The following is a 16,589-nucleotide window of genomic DNA, read 5'->3' as shown; positions in this document are numbered from 1 at the left end:
TTTCAAAGCCTCACTTACTTTCCAAGATAGAAGTTGATAAGATTTTTGGCCTGGGAAGGGTATTGAGGGAAATGAAGCATGGATTAAAAATTTGAGTTGGCCATGATACCATTGGTGGGTGGAGCAGGCTTGAGGGCTGAATGGCCCATCCCTTTATCTACTTTACCTTGCTTGTTGCCTGCCCTGCTACTGAAAATAGTTGGAACTCTAGCATAATAAAGAGCTTAAGGTTCCAGAATAGAGGAGCAGCTCAATTTCCCCTGGTTAGTGCATTCACCTGACATTGCTCCATGCTCCATTTTTAAAGCACCTGCTGACCTTGTAAAGTTAACACGGTCAATGGCTGCATGATAATACCTCACTTCACGGCATTTTATATGATTGCACCAAGAGGAATCACCTGAATCACAGGGGGACAAATTCCCCTCAGACTTCACTGCATGAACAAAGCACTTCAAAATTCAAACACACACAACCACATCAAATGTGTTTTTTTTTCATATTCAGTTTATTGATGAATAAAGTATAAAAATCTGAGTTACTAAAATGCTTCAAAAGGAACACTTTGTAAAACTCTGAAGTATCAATAAAAAGTTCCACATAAGTGAGTTTTATACACTATCAGTGTTTCCTCTTAAACACGCAAGATTAAATGTTTATACAAACAGAATCAAAACATGACACCCCCCCTCGACAGCTCATTTACAAAATGTTTTGATGCTTTTTTTTTAAATTTCCAAAATAATTTTTTTTTAAACCCTTTTTAACTATTGTATTTTTAAAACTGTTTTACACATAACAGGAACACACTGACTGTTAAAGGAAGTTCACAGAGCAAGGACTCAGGGTGGACCAGCCTCCTGCCTGCTCTTGTTTTTCTATTATTATGGTAATCAAAATTACAAAAAATCTTTTATCTTCCACTAGCAGCTACTTTAGAGAATCCAGTCAGTCAACAGTATTGCACTTTTACAACTGAGGAGTTTTTTTTAGGGGGGAAGGGGGGGATTATTGATTTTTTTGTAAATCATATTGTTACAATGCTCATTTTTAAACAAAACGTTAGTGGCTCTTTACAAGTTGAGTACAATCCTCTGCTTTCTAGCAGGAGCTGGTTGGTTATAGGAGGGATTTAAAGTGTCATCGTTAAAAATTATTTTCCGGTTGAAGCACACATCCCAATACAATGCAGAAATCACTGGTAGTGAAGAGGCTGTAATTGGATTCCGATAACTCGTTACATTTTACCTCGTAAAAAATGGGTGCCGACATCACAAGCTCTGCATTCAGCTAAGGTCGTTATCTCCCCTTACTGCCCTGCTGGTATCTCTCAGGTTGAATAAGGACTGGGGCCAGATCCAGTGGGGAGGTACCTCTTTATTTTACCCATCCAACAGCATCAGTCTGACATCTCCAACTCCTATACAAATCTTAGGGACAGAGAGAGAAAAAACTTGCATTTCGCTTGCGCCTTCCACCCACCTCAGGGCAGCCCAAAGCGCTTGATGGCCAATGAGGTACTTTAGAAAGTGTAGACACTTATCTCAGGAAAAATGCCAATTAACCCAAACTGCTGTTACAAAATTACCGCATAAACCAGTTTTAAAAGCGTGGAGATTCAGCATTTTCTGTCCAACCTTAGCAGAATGACCTTTGAACTTGTGATGCCATTGTACGAAAAGTGGCAGAACAAAACACACATTTTATTCTTAGCATTTCTTTTAAATAGTGTTGATTTTTTTTAAACAAGGTGGTGAATTATAAGTTGAGCATTTTTTGGCAATGTGTAGTCAATTTTCCACACGTCAATCTGCACAGTGTTCTTACTGCAGTAAGAATTATTTACCTATGGAATATACACCTTGTGTCTCAAATGCTTGCTCATGAAGCAACTTTTGAAATAATGGTGGCTTGAATCAAGATGATCCATTTGATAAGTGTGGGTAGTGTTTAGAATTAAGCTGCGTTCAATGTTAACAGGTGTGACTGCTAGTTGCCCCCTCCTGTTTAGCAGCTGGCCACAGCTGTTAAGATGCTAGCTTCCTGATTGTTCCTAGACACACAAATCTGCCACTCACAAAGGGTGAAGAGTGTGGTCAGTTTTTGACCTGGTGCCTAAGTGGGGTGGGTCTCAGCCTGTGCTGATGCGAGTGAGCTGCCTCGGTATCAGCATCATGGAGTAAACGCTGACATGCTCTCCCTCTTAGTTAAAGGAAACAGCATTTGGACAGGTGCCCAGAAGGAAGGATGCGGAGAGGAGGAAAAGGTAAGGAGAAAGAGCGCAAATGAACAGCCAAAAAAAAGTTATTCCCTAAATTTTTATTCATTAAAGCCTCACTGGTTGCATGATCTTTTAAAAAATCTTTATTTAGGAAAAAAATTTTATAAGAGCTTCAAAATCAATGAACTGCTCGTACTGCCCCGATTGTATCCACAGGTTGTGGATCCCTGACTCGGGTGTGAACTTTACTCTGAACTTCCATTCATATCCAACAGGAGTTGTACAAAAAAATGTTTGCAAGGTTTTTGTGAAAATGGACCCTGGTGATATGTAATCTGTTACAATAGACTTGAGAGAGGCAATGCAGGAATGAAGTGATAATATCATCACAATGGCCAATTCTGGAGCTTTCCATTATTTGTAGACTCACTGGAATTTGACACAATGACAAGTTTATAAGCTTAAGTCCATCGTAAGAGTGAGGTGTTGGTTATCAAAAAACAATGTAATTGGGTGTAAGATGTGTGAAGCAGCTAATGGAAAGGTAGAAAATTAAATCAGCAAATGTTGGAAGTTCAGTCAGCAACTAATGAAGGAATGCATCCTCAAATATGACCTGTGGTTTTGTTCAGACATTGACTCACTGGCTGTGTAACTTCAGCATTTTTCTGGTTTTATTTCAGATTTCTGATATTTGCAGTTCCTTGTACCTTTGCCAAACATGCACAAATATTTGGTGTAATTCAACCTAACTTGCCAAGTGAGAATCCAGCAGGATTGAGTGCAACACTAGTTTTACACGTCATCCTATATCACTCACTAGTGGCTTCAGAGAGTATAAATTGGGCAGGATATGAACCAGTGTTCCACCTGATCTAGTCAGCTTCCCCTCAGGTGGGTTAGCTTAAAATTGACACCCTTGGTGTTTGTAAATGCAGGGAATAAGATTAGCACTGCTCCCATGTACAAGACTAAAAGTGTGGGGAGGGGGCACTAACCCAGTGTTACACAACACTTCTTAGGTAACATACAAAGTAACCTGATGCCAGAGCATAGCAGGAGTTGTCTTCTAAAGTTTAAACAAGGTCATCCCAAAAGGGACCAATGCCTCACTTTCAGAACATTTAATACTTCAAAAGATTTTTGTTAGCTTAGAAAATGCATTATTTTCAGGGTATTTCTGTCTTGCAATAGGATTTAACTTCGGGACCGAGGAACTCAATGTTAAACCTGGTAATAGTCTATTAAATGAAGCAGATTACAAGCATGGATAACAAATGCATTCTGAACCCCTTCAATGACCAATATTAATAAGACGCTGGCGTAGCAATTTGACTTGGACGGCAGAACAAAACAGACAGTATGACATCGGTTGCCCAGTTCCATATTAGGTGCCATTGGCTTTGTATCTCTGGCCAAAATGCACTTCTACTCGTCACTTCTTGTCCCACTTTGCAATTATGTCTGAAAATATTTTTGTTCATTATTTCACCAATTTAAAAATAAAACTCCCTTGAAAGTGTGTGTTTGATTTCTACTATTTGATGTGCTTTTCAATTATAAACCCCCACTTGAGATGCAAAACACTGATAAATTCAAATTAAAAAGAACTGCAGTGAAATACCAATCTAACACCGGCCTCATAAAACTAGTCTGTCCTTCACCATTGTTAATTAAAATTGTATTTGCAACTTCTTGGGAATCTAGAGGTTAATTAAAAGGTGGTGAAACAAGACGATAGTTGCGCTAAAAGAACCAGTTGCTACGGTTACAAGTGCACACTACATTATGAGGAAGCTGTTTGCCTGTGACTGAAAACTCCTCTTGTTCTGATAGCTCTGATGCAGTCTGATCTCTTGTAAGAGGTGGAAAGTGCAGAGTCTCAAATAAGTTTTGCCCTTTTACAGACCCATAGTCAGGATTCACTGCTGTTTTGAATACTTTGTATATATATGAAAAAGGGTTTAACATTAAGCTTTTGGGATAAGATAATAACACGAGAAAAAATTCAATTTAAAAAGGAATACATTTTGGAATTATTTCAGAGAATTTAACAGAGAGAGTGAAAAGAATGGTGAAATAGTTTGGTTTGTTTTGAAAAGTAAGGGCTGGTCCGAAGTGGCTGGTGTCAAAAAGACTTCCCATATAGTGTTATTTACTAAAGTGATCTTAGTTGTGGATCCCACTAAAAATCATGGCAATGCCTGGACTTTCTTTAATTGCAAAAGATTAAATTACTTTTATGAATGATGTTAGGCACCAGTGAATGTTTTATGATGAAATTTGAATGGCTTTTAAAAGCCCAACTTGTTCAAAGGGGACACTTTTGGTGCATTACATTTTTGTTGATATTCAACAACAGCTCCTGCAATACTTAGTTTTAGACACATTCTAAATATTAATCGGTTCTGAGCCAAAGACAATCCTTTTGGTGGGGGATTTGATGTAATTTGAATGATTCTGGGCACAAATGTCAACTGTGTCTACTGAGCAGGCTCAGTGTGGGGTGCATTGTGGGAATGTGTCTAGTGAGATGGTCAAGGAAGATACATTCCCACAGTGCACTAGGCTCCAAGACATGAAGAGCATATACTGTAGTTCCACTGACGTGGATTCAAGTGCAAGTGGTTCGCATTTTCCCTGCAAAAGAGGCCTTATATGAATCTCTGCAGTTAATACCAATATGGAGTGAACTGCGAGTGGCATTCAAAGGTTAGTTGTAATTGTCTGTACAACACATATAAGTATCTATGTACACAAATACAATGTGAAACTCTCTCTCCTCACTCTCGATTGTCGGTGATCACTTCTCCTCGGAAGGCATTCGGCAGTGAAATAAGTGCTCTCCATCAACACTATTGTTTTCTTACTTAGTCGCCACCTAGGCAAAATACTGTTCGAGTTCACTGTGAATTTGCATCTGTCCATCCCTGGAAGAGTCCATTGATCTCACAAGCTATAAATAGAGCTTAACCCTCTCATATCTCTGATAGGTCATATTTCCCAGTCATTAGAGAAGACTCCATTCAGATATTTGATACAGGACATTAGTAGACCATTCTGACAACTGTACATAAAAGTGCTTCCCCTGCCCCAGCTTGAACCAAGTGAGGCCGAGAAGGAAGTAATCTGTGCTGTAGAAAAATACAATAATATAGTATCTCTTCTAAAACTTATGTTTCTCTTTTATCAACATGCTCCAAACTCAGACGATGCTCTTCAGCCTGAATTGAAACTGAGGCCTTCGACCTTCTCATGTTCAAACATGATGTCAAACAACCACCACCACAGGATCCAAATCAAAGTGACCCAAAAATGTCTGGACTAGATGGTGAAATTACGTCATCCTATTCACTCAAATTAAGTGCATAAACCGTTCTTTGTCTGTGCCTGTGGGGAGTCTTGCTGGTTGGGAACACAGGTCAGCTAACTTTCCCCAGACTGGTAGGCACTGCTGAAGATCTGGTTCTGGCAAAAAAAAAGCTATGGACCGGAGGAGGGAAGGCCATCTTTGCCACTTCTTGGGAAGTTCCAACGCTTTGTTCCCTCTTTATTTAGTTTTCCCTGAAAGGCCTCGGATTGTTGATGACACTCCACCTTTGTTTATACCTTAGCAAATGATGGGCACACCATCTGTGTTGAAGATCATGCCTGTGGTTGGCTCGTAGGTACCAGCCAAGTGGTACAAGTCCTCACTGTCTTGGTACTTCTTGGTCTTGGCCATCAGCTCGTACTGGTCAAGGTTGACCACCTGGCACTTGTGGGAGATGGTTTGGACATCATTTTCGTCTATGTGCGAAGACTGGTACAAAGCGCGCTGAAGGGGAGAAAGGAGGAACAATATCATGGAATCTCACAGCACAGAAGGTGGCCATTTGGCCCATCACATGCATGCAGGTTTTGAATACAAAATTCCACAAATGTGGATAACCTATCAGTGCTTTTAGATAGAAGTATGTGATGACTGTAACACTTTAGCTATTCTTTTTTCTACTCTTTCATTCATGGGATGTGGATGTAGCTGCCCAGGCTCCTCCCTAGTTGCCCTTGACAAGGTGGTGGTGAGCTGCCTTCTTGAACTGCTGCGATGCATGTGGTGTAGGTACACCCACAGTGCTGTTAAGAAGGGAGTTCCAGGATTTTGACCCAGCGACAGTGAAGGAATGGAGATATATTTCCAAGTCAGGATGGTGAGTGGCTTGGAGGGGAACTTCCAAGTGGTGGTGTTCCCATGTGTCTGCTGCCCTTGTCCTTCTAGATGGTAGTGGTTATAGGTTTGGAAGGTGCTGTCGAAGAAACCTTGATGAATTCCTGCAGTGCATCTTGTAGATGGTACACACTGCTGCTACTGTGTGTCGGTGGTGCAGAGAGTGAATTGTCTGTGGATGGGATGCCAATCAAGTGGTCTGCTTTGTCCTGGATGGTGTCAAGCTTCTTGAGTGTTACAGGAGCTGTACTCAACCAGGCAAGTGCAGAGTATTACATCACACTTCTGACTTGTGCTTTGTAGATGGTGGACAGGCTTTGGGTGGGGAGTCAGGAGGTGAGTTACTCGCTGCAGGATTCCTAGCCTCTGACCTGCTCTTGTAGCCACAGTATTTACATGGCTAGTCCAGTTCAGTTTCTGGTTAATGGTAACCCCCAGATGTTGATAGTGGGGGGGGGTTTAGTGATAGTAATGCCACTGAATGTTGAGAGGTGATGGTTAAATTCTCTCTTGTTGGAGATGGTCATTGCCTGGCACTTCTGTGGCGTGAATGTTACTTGCCACTTGTCAGCCCAAACCTGGATATTGTCCAGGTCTTATTGCATTTGGACATGGACTGCTTCAGTATCTGAGAAGTTGCGAATGGTGCTGAAAATTGTGCAAATCATCAGCAAACATCCCCACTTCTGACCTTATGAAGGAAGGAAGGTCATTGCTGAAGCAGCTGAAGATGGTTGGGCCAAGGACACTACCCTGGGGAACTCCTGCAGTGATTTCCTGGAACTGAGATGATTGACCTCCAACAACCACAACAATCTCCCTTTGTGCTAGGTGTGGCTCTAACCAGTGGAGAGTTTTCCCCCTGATTCCCATTGACTCCAGTTTTGCTAGAGCTCCTTGATGCCACACTTGGTCAAATGCTGTCTTGATATCAAGGGCAGTCACTCTCACCTCACCTTAGGAGTTTAGCTCATTTGTCCATGTTTGAACCAAGGCTGCAATAGGTCAGGAGCTGAGTGGCCCTGGCTCTTGCACACATTAAGCATAGTGAACCAGCTGAAAGGAAAACAAATCCTGTCCCAATCACTCATTTTTATCCATCTTCTGAGATCATTTAAGACCAGTTGTGCCTCCATTTTTAAAGAAGGTGAAGGATGTGTGCCCTGAATGGAGGCGCTATAATAATTAATCAAATCGGATCTTTCCACTTTCTGAAAAGGGTGTCAAAAATGATTAACATCAAATAGCCCAGAAATTCCGGAATGCTAGTTCAGGGGACGGGGCAAATGGTAAATGTCTTGTGCTAGAAAGGTATGGTCTGAAACTCCCAGGCTATCGGGCCTCAGAGCTCATTATCACAGAGCAGGTGCAGCGGCCTACTGATAAAACACACACAATGTCTGAGGATAGAATAAACAAACAGATTGAGCTGCTGCTAGCAATGCATGACAAACCAGTTTTGGTGAAGGGGACCCTCAAACAGTCATTAGGCCCCTTATTAGTACATCTTGTTTCCTCAGGCATTTTGGTGTCCTGGTAGTTAACTGGTTAGTGTCTGAAAAATGAGCATTGTGCACCTTGATTTCTAGGCCCTTAAGGTTCCATGATTTTCAGTTTAGTCAGTCGAATGCAGTAGACATGTGACTTCCCAGTGGCTCGGGGAGTTAACTCAGTGAGCGAGTGAATCATACAATCTAGGCTAATCCTTGTGTGAAACCTGGCTGGTGCTCACCCTGGTGGCAGTAAAGATGCAACAATTGGCATCAGCACCGTCAGGTTAGAAAGGGGAAAAATTGCCATCCAGTGCCCCATGCTGGAGATAGATGTCTGGATGTAGGAGGAAGACCTGATAAAGCTTGCCTGTTATGCCTTCCGATGTTGAAAGGGAATACCAACACTCATTGTCATAGCTAATTGATGAATAACTATTAGTGGCCACTTATGCAAGGTGCTGGAAGCCAACTGGGAACTAATTGCACACGTGGAACCATACACCGGCAAAGTGTCCTTGCTTTCAGGAGAGGGCGCAGGCAGAACACTGTAAAGAACAAATCAGTAGCCTATAGTTATTATACTCAGGATTTTATAACTGGTTAAATAGTCTGTATGGTTGTCTGATTAAACATTGCAATCAGGAATGCAGCTTTACAGGCCAAACCAAAAGATGAGTGAAAACAATACTTGTAACAAGTCAGATACCAATCCACATGCTGCTAATCTGAACTTTGGAGTCATAATATAATCAGTGAAAGAAAATAGATCCCCATAATTGCAATGTTCATTCAAACTTTGATGTCTATTCATTATCAGGACACTACATGGCCAGGAAATACCGGAGCTGAGCTGTGCTCAGGGGTGTTAATGGGTTAAAGGTACAAGTCCGAAATAGACCAAAGATTTCTTTCCAAAACTCACCTTGCCATCGTTGAGTTTTTTGCCCAGGTTGGTCTCTTCTGGGTGGTAGAACCATTTCACTCGCACCACCATATTGTTGCCCCAGGACTCCCACATGCTTTGAATCCTACCGATGTATGGCAAGTTGGGGCGTCCAGCAGAGAGGAAGACGGCACAGTCTCCAAGGCGAATAATTTCTTTGCCTCTGACAATAGCTTTGTAGAACAGCTTCTTCGCTTTTCCCTTCATTCCTCTCCTCTGCACAAAGATGAGGCACGTTAATCATTGCCAACAGATAATTGTTAGTATAGCAATAAACGTGGCATATTGGTGTTCCATTTGTAGATTGATGATGCACAGGTATGAAATGTAAGGATTACTTAAGCAGGACAGCTTCTTGTGTCCATTAAGGTGAGGGTGGGGCCACTAATGACTATATGTGTTACAGCAAGTAGATTTTCAAACACTGCAGTTAACTGCTGCAAATGCAAATATTACAAAGCCTTTCTATAGCCTTCCCTTTCAGACTCTGTTTTTTGACAGAAACTGATGCTTGACACAAACTGGTGCTGTGAATACTGAACTAGGTGAAAAGATTAATAAGTAACTCCATGTACCTACACTACAAGACAAAAGCAGGAATTCTGTAAAGAGCAGGCTTCTTGACGGAGCCCAGAGCTTTTAGCCGCTGCCACTCCAGTTCAAGTTAAATAAAAAACAATACAATACTTCTTTTAAAAAATCAATTTGATCTGTATTGTTGGCTATTTCTTCTCCCCAAAGGGAGGTAAACTTAGTGCTCAGAGGAACTTTAAAGGTCAAATCTCTGTCAATCTATCATCAGATTTCTGTATTTTTCAGTATTGACTAAATCACTGCCATCTGAATTTTGCTGCTATAAATATATTCTAATAAAAAAATGTTCTCTGGCGTATTAGATAGAATTGAAAATTAGAAAATTAGATACGAAACTTGCAGTGAGCCTTGGTTAGACCACACTTAAGTGTTCAGTTCTAGTTGCCATGTTATAAAAAGAACATAGAGGCACTGGAGAGGGTGCAGAGAAAATTTACAAGGATGACCCCAGAAATGTGTAAGTTTATACATCAGCAAAGGATTGACACACTGGGGCTCTTTTCTCTTGAAAAAAGAAGCGTGAGGGTTGACCTAATAAGAGGTCTTCAAAATAATGTAGATGTTTAATAGGCTAGATATAGAGAAGATATTTCCACTTGTGGGGAAGAGCAAAACTAGAGGCCATTAATGAAATATGATCATTCAAAAGGTGATACTTCTGACAGTGCAACACCCCTTCAGTACTGCACTGGAGTGCCAGTCTAGATTTTTGTGCAAGGCTCTGGTGTGGAACCCACAAGCTCCTAATTCAGAGATGAGAGTGCTACCCACTGAACCAGGGCTCACACTAACAGGAGACATGCCTTAACACCACCACAGGTGCCAGTGTTAGTCGGAGGAGGGAAGGACAAAAGTCCCATGATCGTTAAGATTTGATTCAGTTTAACAGGAATTTGGTTCTCTCATGAGTCTGCTGCAGCCCCATCATGGGGGAGTTGACGTCACAGTTGATCCTCAGGAGGGGTCACTCGAGAGCAGCCAGACGTGTGAACCCTTGCAGATATTTCTGTTTGCCTAGCCATATGGTGCTGGGGTTAATTGTTAACCTGGGTGGAAACAGCCTATTTAGCCCAGAGTTAGGGTTGAACCTGGGATTTTCCAAGTATGCGAGAGTCCATACGTCAGCTTGGTTACCCAACTGAGCTGTTGCAGCAACTTATACAATAGCTCTCTGAGAAGTATGGGGATGGTGTGCCTGCCACATAGTGCCTATTGCAAAAGCATGCATTGTATCCCAATGATCAATATAGTCACACACCAATAGAGCTCTCTGAAACTTCGCAGGCTCTGGGCTGCTGAAATCTCACACAGGTGACATTATGGAATCTTAAAGTACAGAATGAGGCCATTCAGCCCATCTTGACTGTATCGACTCTTTGAAAGAGCTATCCAGTGCCCTGCTCAAACCTCATAGCCCTACAAATTTTACCCTTCAAATATTTATCAGATTCCTTTTTGAACGTTACGATGAATTTGCTTCACTATGGAAAAAAAAATTGTCTTCATCTCTGCTCCAGTTCTTTTGCCAATTATCTTAAATCAATTTTAAAATTTAACTTGCCTCTCAATCAATTACAATTTCTGTGACAAATTGTGCAGATTATGTCTAATTTGAACCCAAAACTGTAAGACTATTCCGCAGGAAACCTGGACTTGTCTCTACAGAGCAGATTTCCTGGGTTTGTGCCCAGGCATACTGCATCCTGGACACTGCAAATGCACCATCACCGGACTGCGTGCTTCTCGACTGCACACACATCTTGTGGCAGCTGCTGTACCCAGGTGATCTGCCTGTAGACAGAGATTCAAGGAAAATCCTCCCTTTGAAGACTTGCCTTCTGCACCTGTCAACATGTAAAGCGTCCATCACACAGGAGAATTCTGCCAGGTTTGAGCACAGTGCTGCTACTGAGGCTTGGGTCTTCTGGGGCCAGGGTGAAAGCCATGTGATTCCTTTCACATTCTATGTTGCATCTGAGTTCCCAACTCCATGAAATCCTCACTGGTCCAAAACCTCTTCTCCTTTATATGTGCACTCCACTCCTATAGCAGCCCCTCCCAAGTCTCCCTTAGTCCACCCAGATCCTCCCATACCCTAACCCAGGGGTTTATAACCAACAATTGTGGACCCACATAATGCTCTTTAACATCTCATTTGTGGTTCCCAATCTTTTCCATGAAAGGAAGCCTAAAAAAATTGAGGAAAAATGAGAGCTGTATTTTTATTGTGGGGGTAAAAGGTTAATAATTATGCTGCACTTTACAATTTCAAATGATTATTCTAACACAAAACATCATTGTGCTCTCAGTAAATCTGTTGAGTGGTATAGCTACACCATGGTTATAGATAATGCCTTTGATTCAAGGAGGGGTTTTATGGTTGTGACTATTATTGTTTCTAACGTAACTGAGAAGGTAAATTATTTTGAATGTGTTATTAGAAGTTACATTTTTAATCACAAGAACCAATAGCTGAAAGAATTGTCTTAATTTTATATACCTTAAGTTAAAGTTTGCTCTGAAGGTGATTTTACTGATAAAATTATAGTTTAAAAAAGTCAAAAAAATGGGGCAGAATTTGAGATCGTTGGGCGGGCTTGGTGGGCGTGCCTGGTAGCAGCCGGGAAATTGCCCGTCGCCTGCGATTGGCCCCTGACCGCGAATTCACACTGGCTGGCCGACTGCATCAAGCGCCATTTTACATTCGGGCATGTCAGGCGTGCGCCCATACACCGAGCAAAAAATCCTGCCCATGATTTTTAAAAATTCATTCACAGGATGTGGACTTCGCTGGCTGGGCCAGCATTTATTGCCCATCCCTAGTTGCCCTTGAGAAGGTGGTGGTGAGCTGCCTTCTTGAACCGCTGCAGTCCATGTGGTGTAGGTACACCCACAGTGCTGTTAGGGAGTTCCAGGATTTGGACCCAGCGACAGTGGAGAAATGGCAATACGTTTCCAAATCAGGATAGTGAGTGACTTGGAGGAGAACTTCCAGCTGGTGGTGTTCCCATGTGTCTGCTGCCCTTGTCCTTCTAGGTAGTAGTGGTCGTGGGTTTGGGATGTGCTGTGAAGGAGCCTTGGTGAGTTCCTGCAGTGCATCTTGTAGATGGTACACACTGCTGCTACTGTGCGTCTGTGGTGAAGGGAGTGAATGTTTATGGATGGGGTACCAATCAAGTGGGCTGCTTTGTCCTGGACATTGTCAAGCTTCTTGAGTGTTGAGAGAGCTGCACTCATCCAGGCAAGTGGGGAGTATTCCAACAATTCCTGACTTGTACCTTATAGATGGTGGACAGGCTTCGGGGAGTCAGAAAGTGAGTTACTAAGCACAGGATTCCTAGCCTCTGACCTGCTCTTGTGGACACAGTATTTATATGGCTAGTCCAGTTCAATTTCTGGTCAATGGTAACCCCCAGGATGTTGATAGTGGGGGATTCAGTGATGGTAATGCCATTGAACATCAAGGTGCGATGGTTGGATTCTCTCTTGTTGGAGATGGCCATTGCCTGGCGAATTTTACTTGCCATTTGTCAGCCAAAGCCTGGATATTGCCCAGGTCTTGCTGCTTTTGGACATGGACTGTTTCAGTATCTCAGGAGTCATGAATGGTGCTGGACACTGTGCAATCATCAGTGAACATCCACACTTCTGAACTTATGATGGAAGGCAGGTCAATGGTGAACCAGATGAAGATGGTTGGGCCTAGGACACTCTTGCAGTGATGCCCTGGAGCTGAGATGACTGACCTCCAACAACCTCAACCATCTTTCTTTGTGCTAGGTATGACTCCAACCAGTGGAGAGTTTTCACCCTGGTTCCCATTGACTCAAGTTTTGCTCAGGTTCCTTGATGCCACACTCGGTCGAATATGACCTTGATGTCGAGGGCAGTCACTCTCAACTCACTTCGGGAGTTCAGCTCTTTTGTCCATGTTTGAACCAAGGCTGTAATGAGGTCAGGAGCTGAGTGGCCCTGGCAGAACCCAAACTGGGTGTCAGTGAGCAGGTTATTGCTGAATAAGTGCTGCTTGGTAGCACTGTTGATGACCCCGTCCATTACTTTACTGATGATCGAGAGTAGACTAATTGGCCAGGTTGGATTTGTCCCGCTTTTTGTGTACAGGACATACCTGGGCAATTTTCCACATTGCCGGGTAGATGTCAGCATTGCAGCTGTACTGGAACAGTTGGGGATGCAGCAAGTTCTGGAACACAAGTCTTCAGTACTATTGCCAGAATATTGTGAGGGCCTGTAGTTAACTTGATACATAAGTTAAATACATACATTTCATAATGTTATATATGCAAATTATCCATTTGGTTCAGAAATGCCTAATTTTTGTCTTACAGCACCCAATGGTTTTTATTTTAGGTAAATTTGTACTAGAACGTTCTTCCAGTAAATCAGGTTGCCGAGCTCTGCCCTAACCCCTCTCACTACCAAAGCCACCCTCGCCTTCAATGTTCTCTGAGCAACATGGAGCCTCAACCTGGTTATTGATAAAGAATAAATATAACCTCTTAAAAAAACACGAGTACTGAAAATATTCCCCTTTTTTAATCGCCACAGTTTACTTCCCAGCTTTAAGCTGGAAGTCCATTGATTTAATAGGTTATGGCATTTCAACTGTACTCATCTTTAATATATGCAGTTATGGGTAATATTTACCTGAGTTGGCTTCCCAAACCATTTCCAAAGTTGTCTGGCAGGAAGAAAAGCAGCAATCTTCGGCCGGTTCTCCACCGATGGCAGCCGTTGCCGTTTGGCTAGCTCCTTGGTCGTTGGCAGATGGACGCCTTCTCGTTTCTTAGGCTTACTTTTGCTCTTACTCTGCTGCTGCTTCTGCTTTTGCCTTTGCGCTTGCTGCTGGGGCTGTGGCTCAGTGGGCAGACGGGCCTGTTGCCCTGACGATGTGGCGGGTGCTGGGGTGGACTGATAGCTGGACTCCTCGTCAGAGCTGCAAGACGAGTCTTCGTCAGTAGTCGAGGACGAAGAGGATGAGCTGGACGAGGACGAGGAAGAAGACGAGGAACTAGAGGATGAAGACTGGGAAGATGATGACACCGGTGACGAGGCTCTTGAGCTTGTTGTACTGCTGTTTCTCTGCACTTCTCCTGCATTGTTCTGTTGATCATCTTCACCATCAGACTCTGGACTGCTGCTGCTGCTCGCACTACTTTCTCCATCTTCCTTCTCTTTGTTCTTTATTTTGGTTTTAGTGTCAGAGTTGCTGCCAAATGTCCCACCAGAATAAGCAGTTCCTACATTGGGTTCCTTCTTGGCACCCTTACTTTTCGAGGGTTTTTGCTTGACTTCACTGCTCCCAGTTGCTGCTGGATAGGGCAGGTTGAGCATGGCTTTGTTATCCATCTTGCCTGTTAGGTTTTGATCTTCCATCATCATTGCTTTGGTCTTCTTCGTTTTGGGTGACATCACCCCTTCATGGTCTAACTTAATGAGAATCTCTGCCTCCAGTTGTTTCCTTAGTCCTTTACCTACTGTCCCAAATTCTTGAGGTTCTTCTTCCACTTTCTTCCCCTTCTTTGCTTTTACGTTCATTCCAGTCTTCTCGGAGGTAAGGAACGTGTCCAACTGCCCTGGCAGCTCGCCATATGTTTCTGCACCAAGAACGTTCCCAAAGACAGGAGATGGGAAAGCAGGTGGCTGCTGTGCGTTTTGTTTCGGGACAAGCTTCACTTTAGCCACTTTCTTCTTCTTCTCGTTGGTGACTCTGGGTGGAGCTCCATCGCCGTTCCTTTTTTGGAGGCACTTTCTTGTTGTTTTCACAACGTGTTTGCTTTGGCTGTCTGTATCGGCCTGATCCTCTGCCAGTCCAGGAGTCTGTGTCTGATCTGAGGCTGAGTCAGTTCCTAAACGAATGTAAGATAGAAGCAAAATAACTCAATTATTTAACAGTTTCTTCCATTAGTTTCCTCACCCAAAGCTCTCCCTGCTCTCTCAGATAGTCAGAAATGTTCTCATGGTTCTAGTCAGAGAAGTTCAGGAAGTTCCCAGTGACATGGCCAATACTTATCCCTCAACCTAGAAAACAGATTATTCGCTATTTATGGGGTCTTGCTATGTATAAATTGGCTACATTACAGTGGCTACACTTTGAGCGGGTTCCCTACTAGCGCTCAGAATTTAGTATCACAACATGCAACTCACTACAAGGCTGCCTGGAAACTGCAATAAATATTAAGAATGGTTCGGTACATAGGAACAGGAGTAGGCCATTTCAGCCCCTCTCACCTACTCCTACATTCAATTAGATCATCGTGGATCTGTATCTCACCTCCCCTTTCATGCCTTGGTTCTGTATACCTTAACAACCTTACCTAACAGAAACCTATCAAACTCAGTTTTGAAATGTTCAATTGACCCTTAGCCTCTACAGCTTTTTGAGGAGAGAGTTGCAGACTTCCACTACCCTGTGTGAGAGGAAGTGCTTCCTGACATCACTTCGTTCACAACGATTTACCTCTACTATCACAGTCAATCTGCACTGTAGGAGAGGTCTAATTAATGATGATCTACTTACCAGCTTTCCCTTTGGTGGATGTTTTTCTCCCACGGCCTTTATTTTTCACTGCACTGTTATCAGCACCCTGAGTACTCGCCTCCTTGCTCTCCATGGTATCTTTGCTGGATTTTCTGCTCTGCCGTTTGGTGTTAGGCACCAGCAGAGCAGGTGATGGCTCTGCACCTGTGAAGAGGAAGCCAGTCTCTGAATCAGACACTGACAGACATAGCCACTTTTAACTTTTGTGCTACTTGTATCAGCAAAAGATTCAACGAATGGAGGAAATTAAAAAAAAACACAAGGGGAGAAGGCGGGGTTCATGTCTGGAGGTGACATCACTGCACGCTCCACCAGACCATGGTCACTGCTTTTGAGTCTCAGGGATGCCTGTTACTCGAATCTAATAGACACGGTTGCAAACTGTTAGCCCAGTTGTCAAAGCCAAGGTTTTTCCTATTCCAGAGAGAGCAAAGTGCTTGCAACAGAGGGGAAAAAAATTCACTAATTGGACTCTTCTGCCTTTCAAAGTGTCTTAGTGACCACAGGGCTACATGAGGATTGTAGGGAAGGGAGGAGAAGGGAGAATGGAAAAGTTATGTGTAGAAAAA

General features: G+C 42.9%; 1 protein-coding gene across 7 annotated transcripts in view; it reads right to left on the bottom strand.

Moving 5' to 3' along the window:
- Positions 1-489: 489 nt before the first annotated feature.
- The window catches only part of tnrc18 (trinucleotide repeat containing 18), a 161,728-nt gene continuing 145,628 nt past the window's right edge, over positions 490-16,589 (bottom strand). For 5 of the 7 annotated variants that reach the window (XM_041205765.1, XM_041205767.1, XM_041205770.1 and 2 more), the window contains 4 exons: positions 16,000-16,197; positions 14,127-15,328; positions 8,844-9,080; positions 490-6,038 (listed from right to left, as the gene is read on the bottom strand). In XM_041205765.1, coding sequence (XP_041061699.1) covers positions 5,832-6,038; positions 8,844-9,080; positions 14,127-15,328; positions 16,000-16,197 — 1,844 coding nt within the window. In that variant the 3' untranslated portion in view covers positions 490-5,831. The remainder of the gene's footprint in view (positions 6,039-8,843; positions 9,081-14,126; positions 15,329-15,999; positions 16,198-16,589) is intronic. The other 2 variants (XM_041205768.1, XM_041205769.1) reach the window with 1 other exon arrangement.

This window comes from Carcharodon carcharias, chromosome 15, assembly GCF_017639515.1.
Source record: "Carcharodon carcharias isolate sCarCar2 chromosome 15, sCarCar2.pri, whole genome shotgun sequence".
In the NCBI taxonomy this organism is placed as follows: domain Eukaryota; kingdom Metazoa; phylum Chordata; class Chondrichthyes; order Lamniformes; family Lamnidae; genus Carcharodon; species Carcharodon carcharias.
Note: the sequence above shows the minus strand (reverse complement) of the source record. Positions and strands in the feature narration are given on the sequence as shown.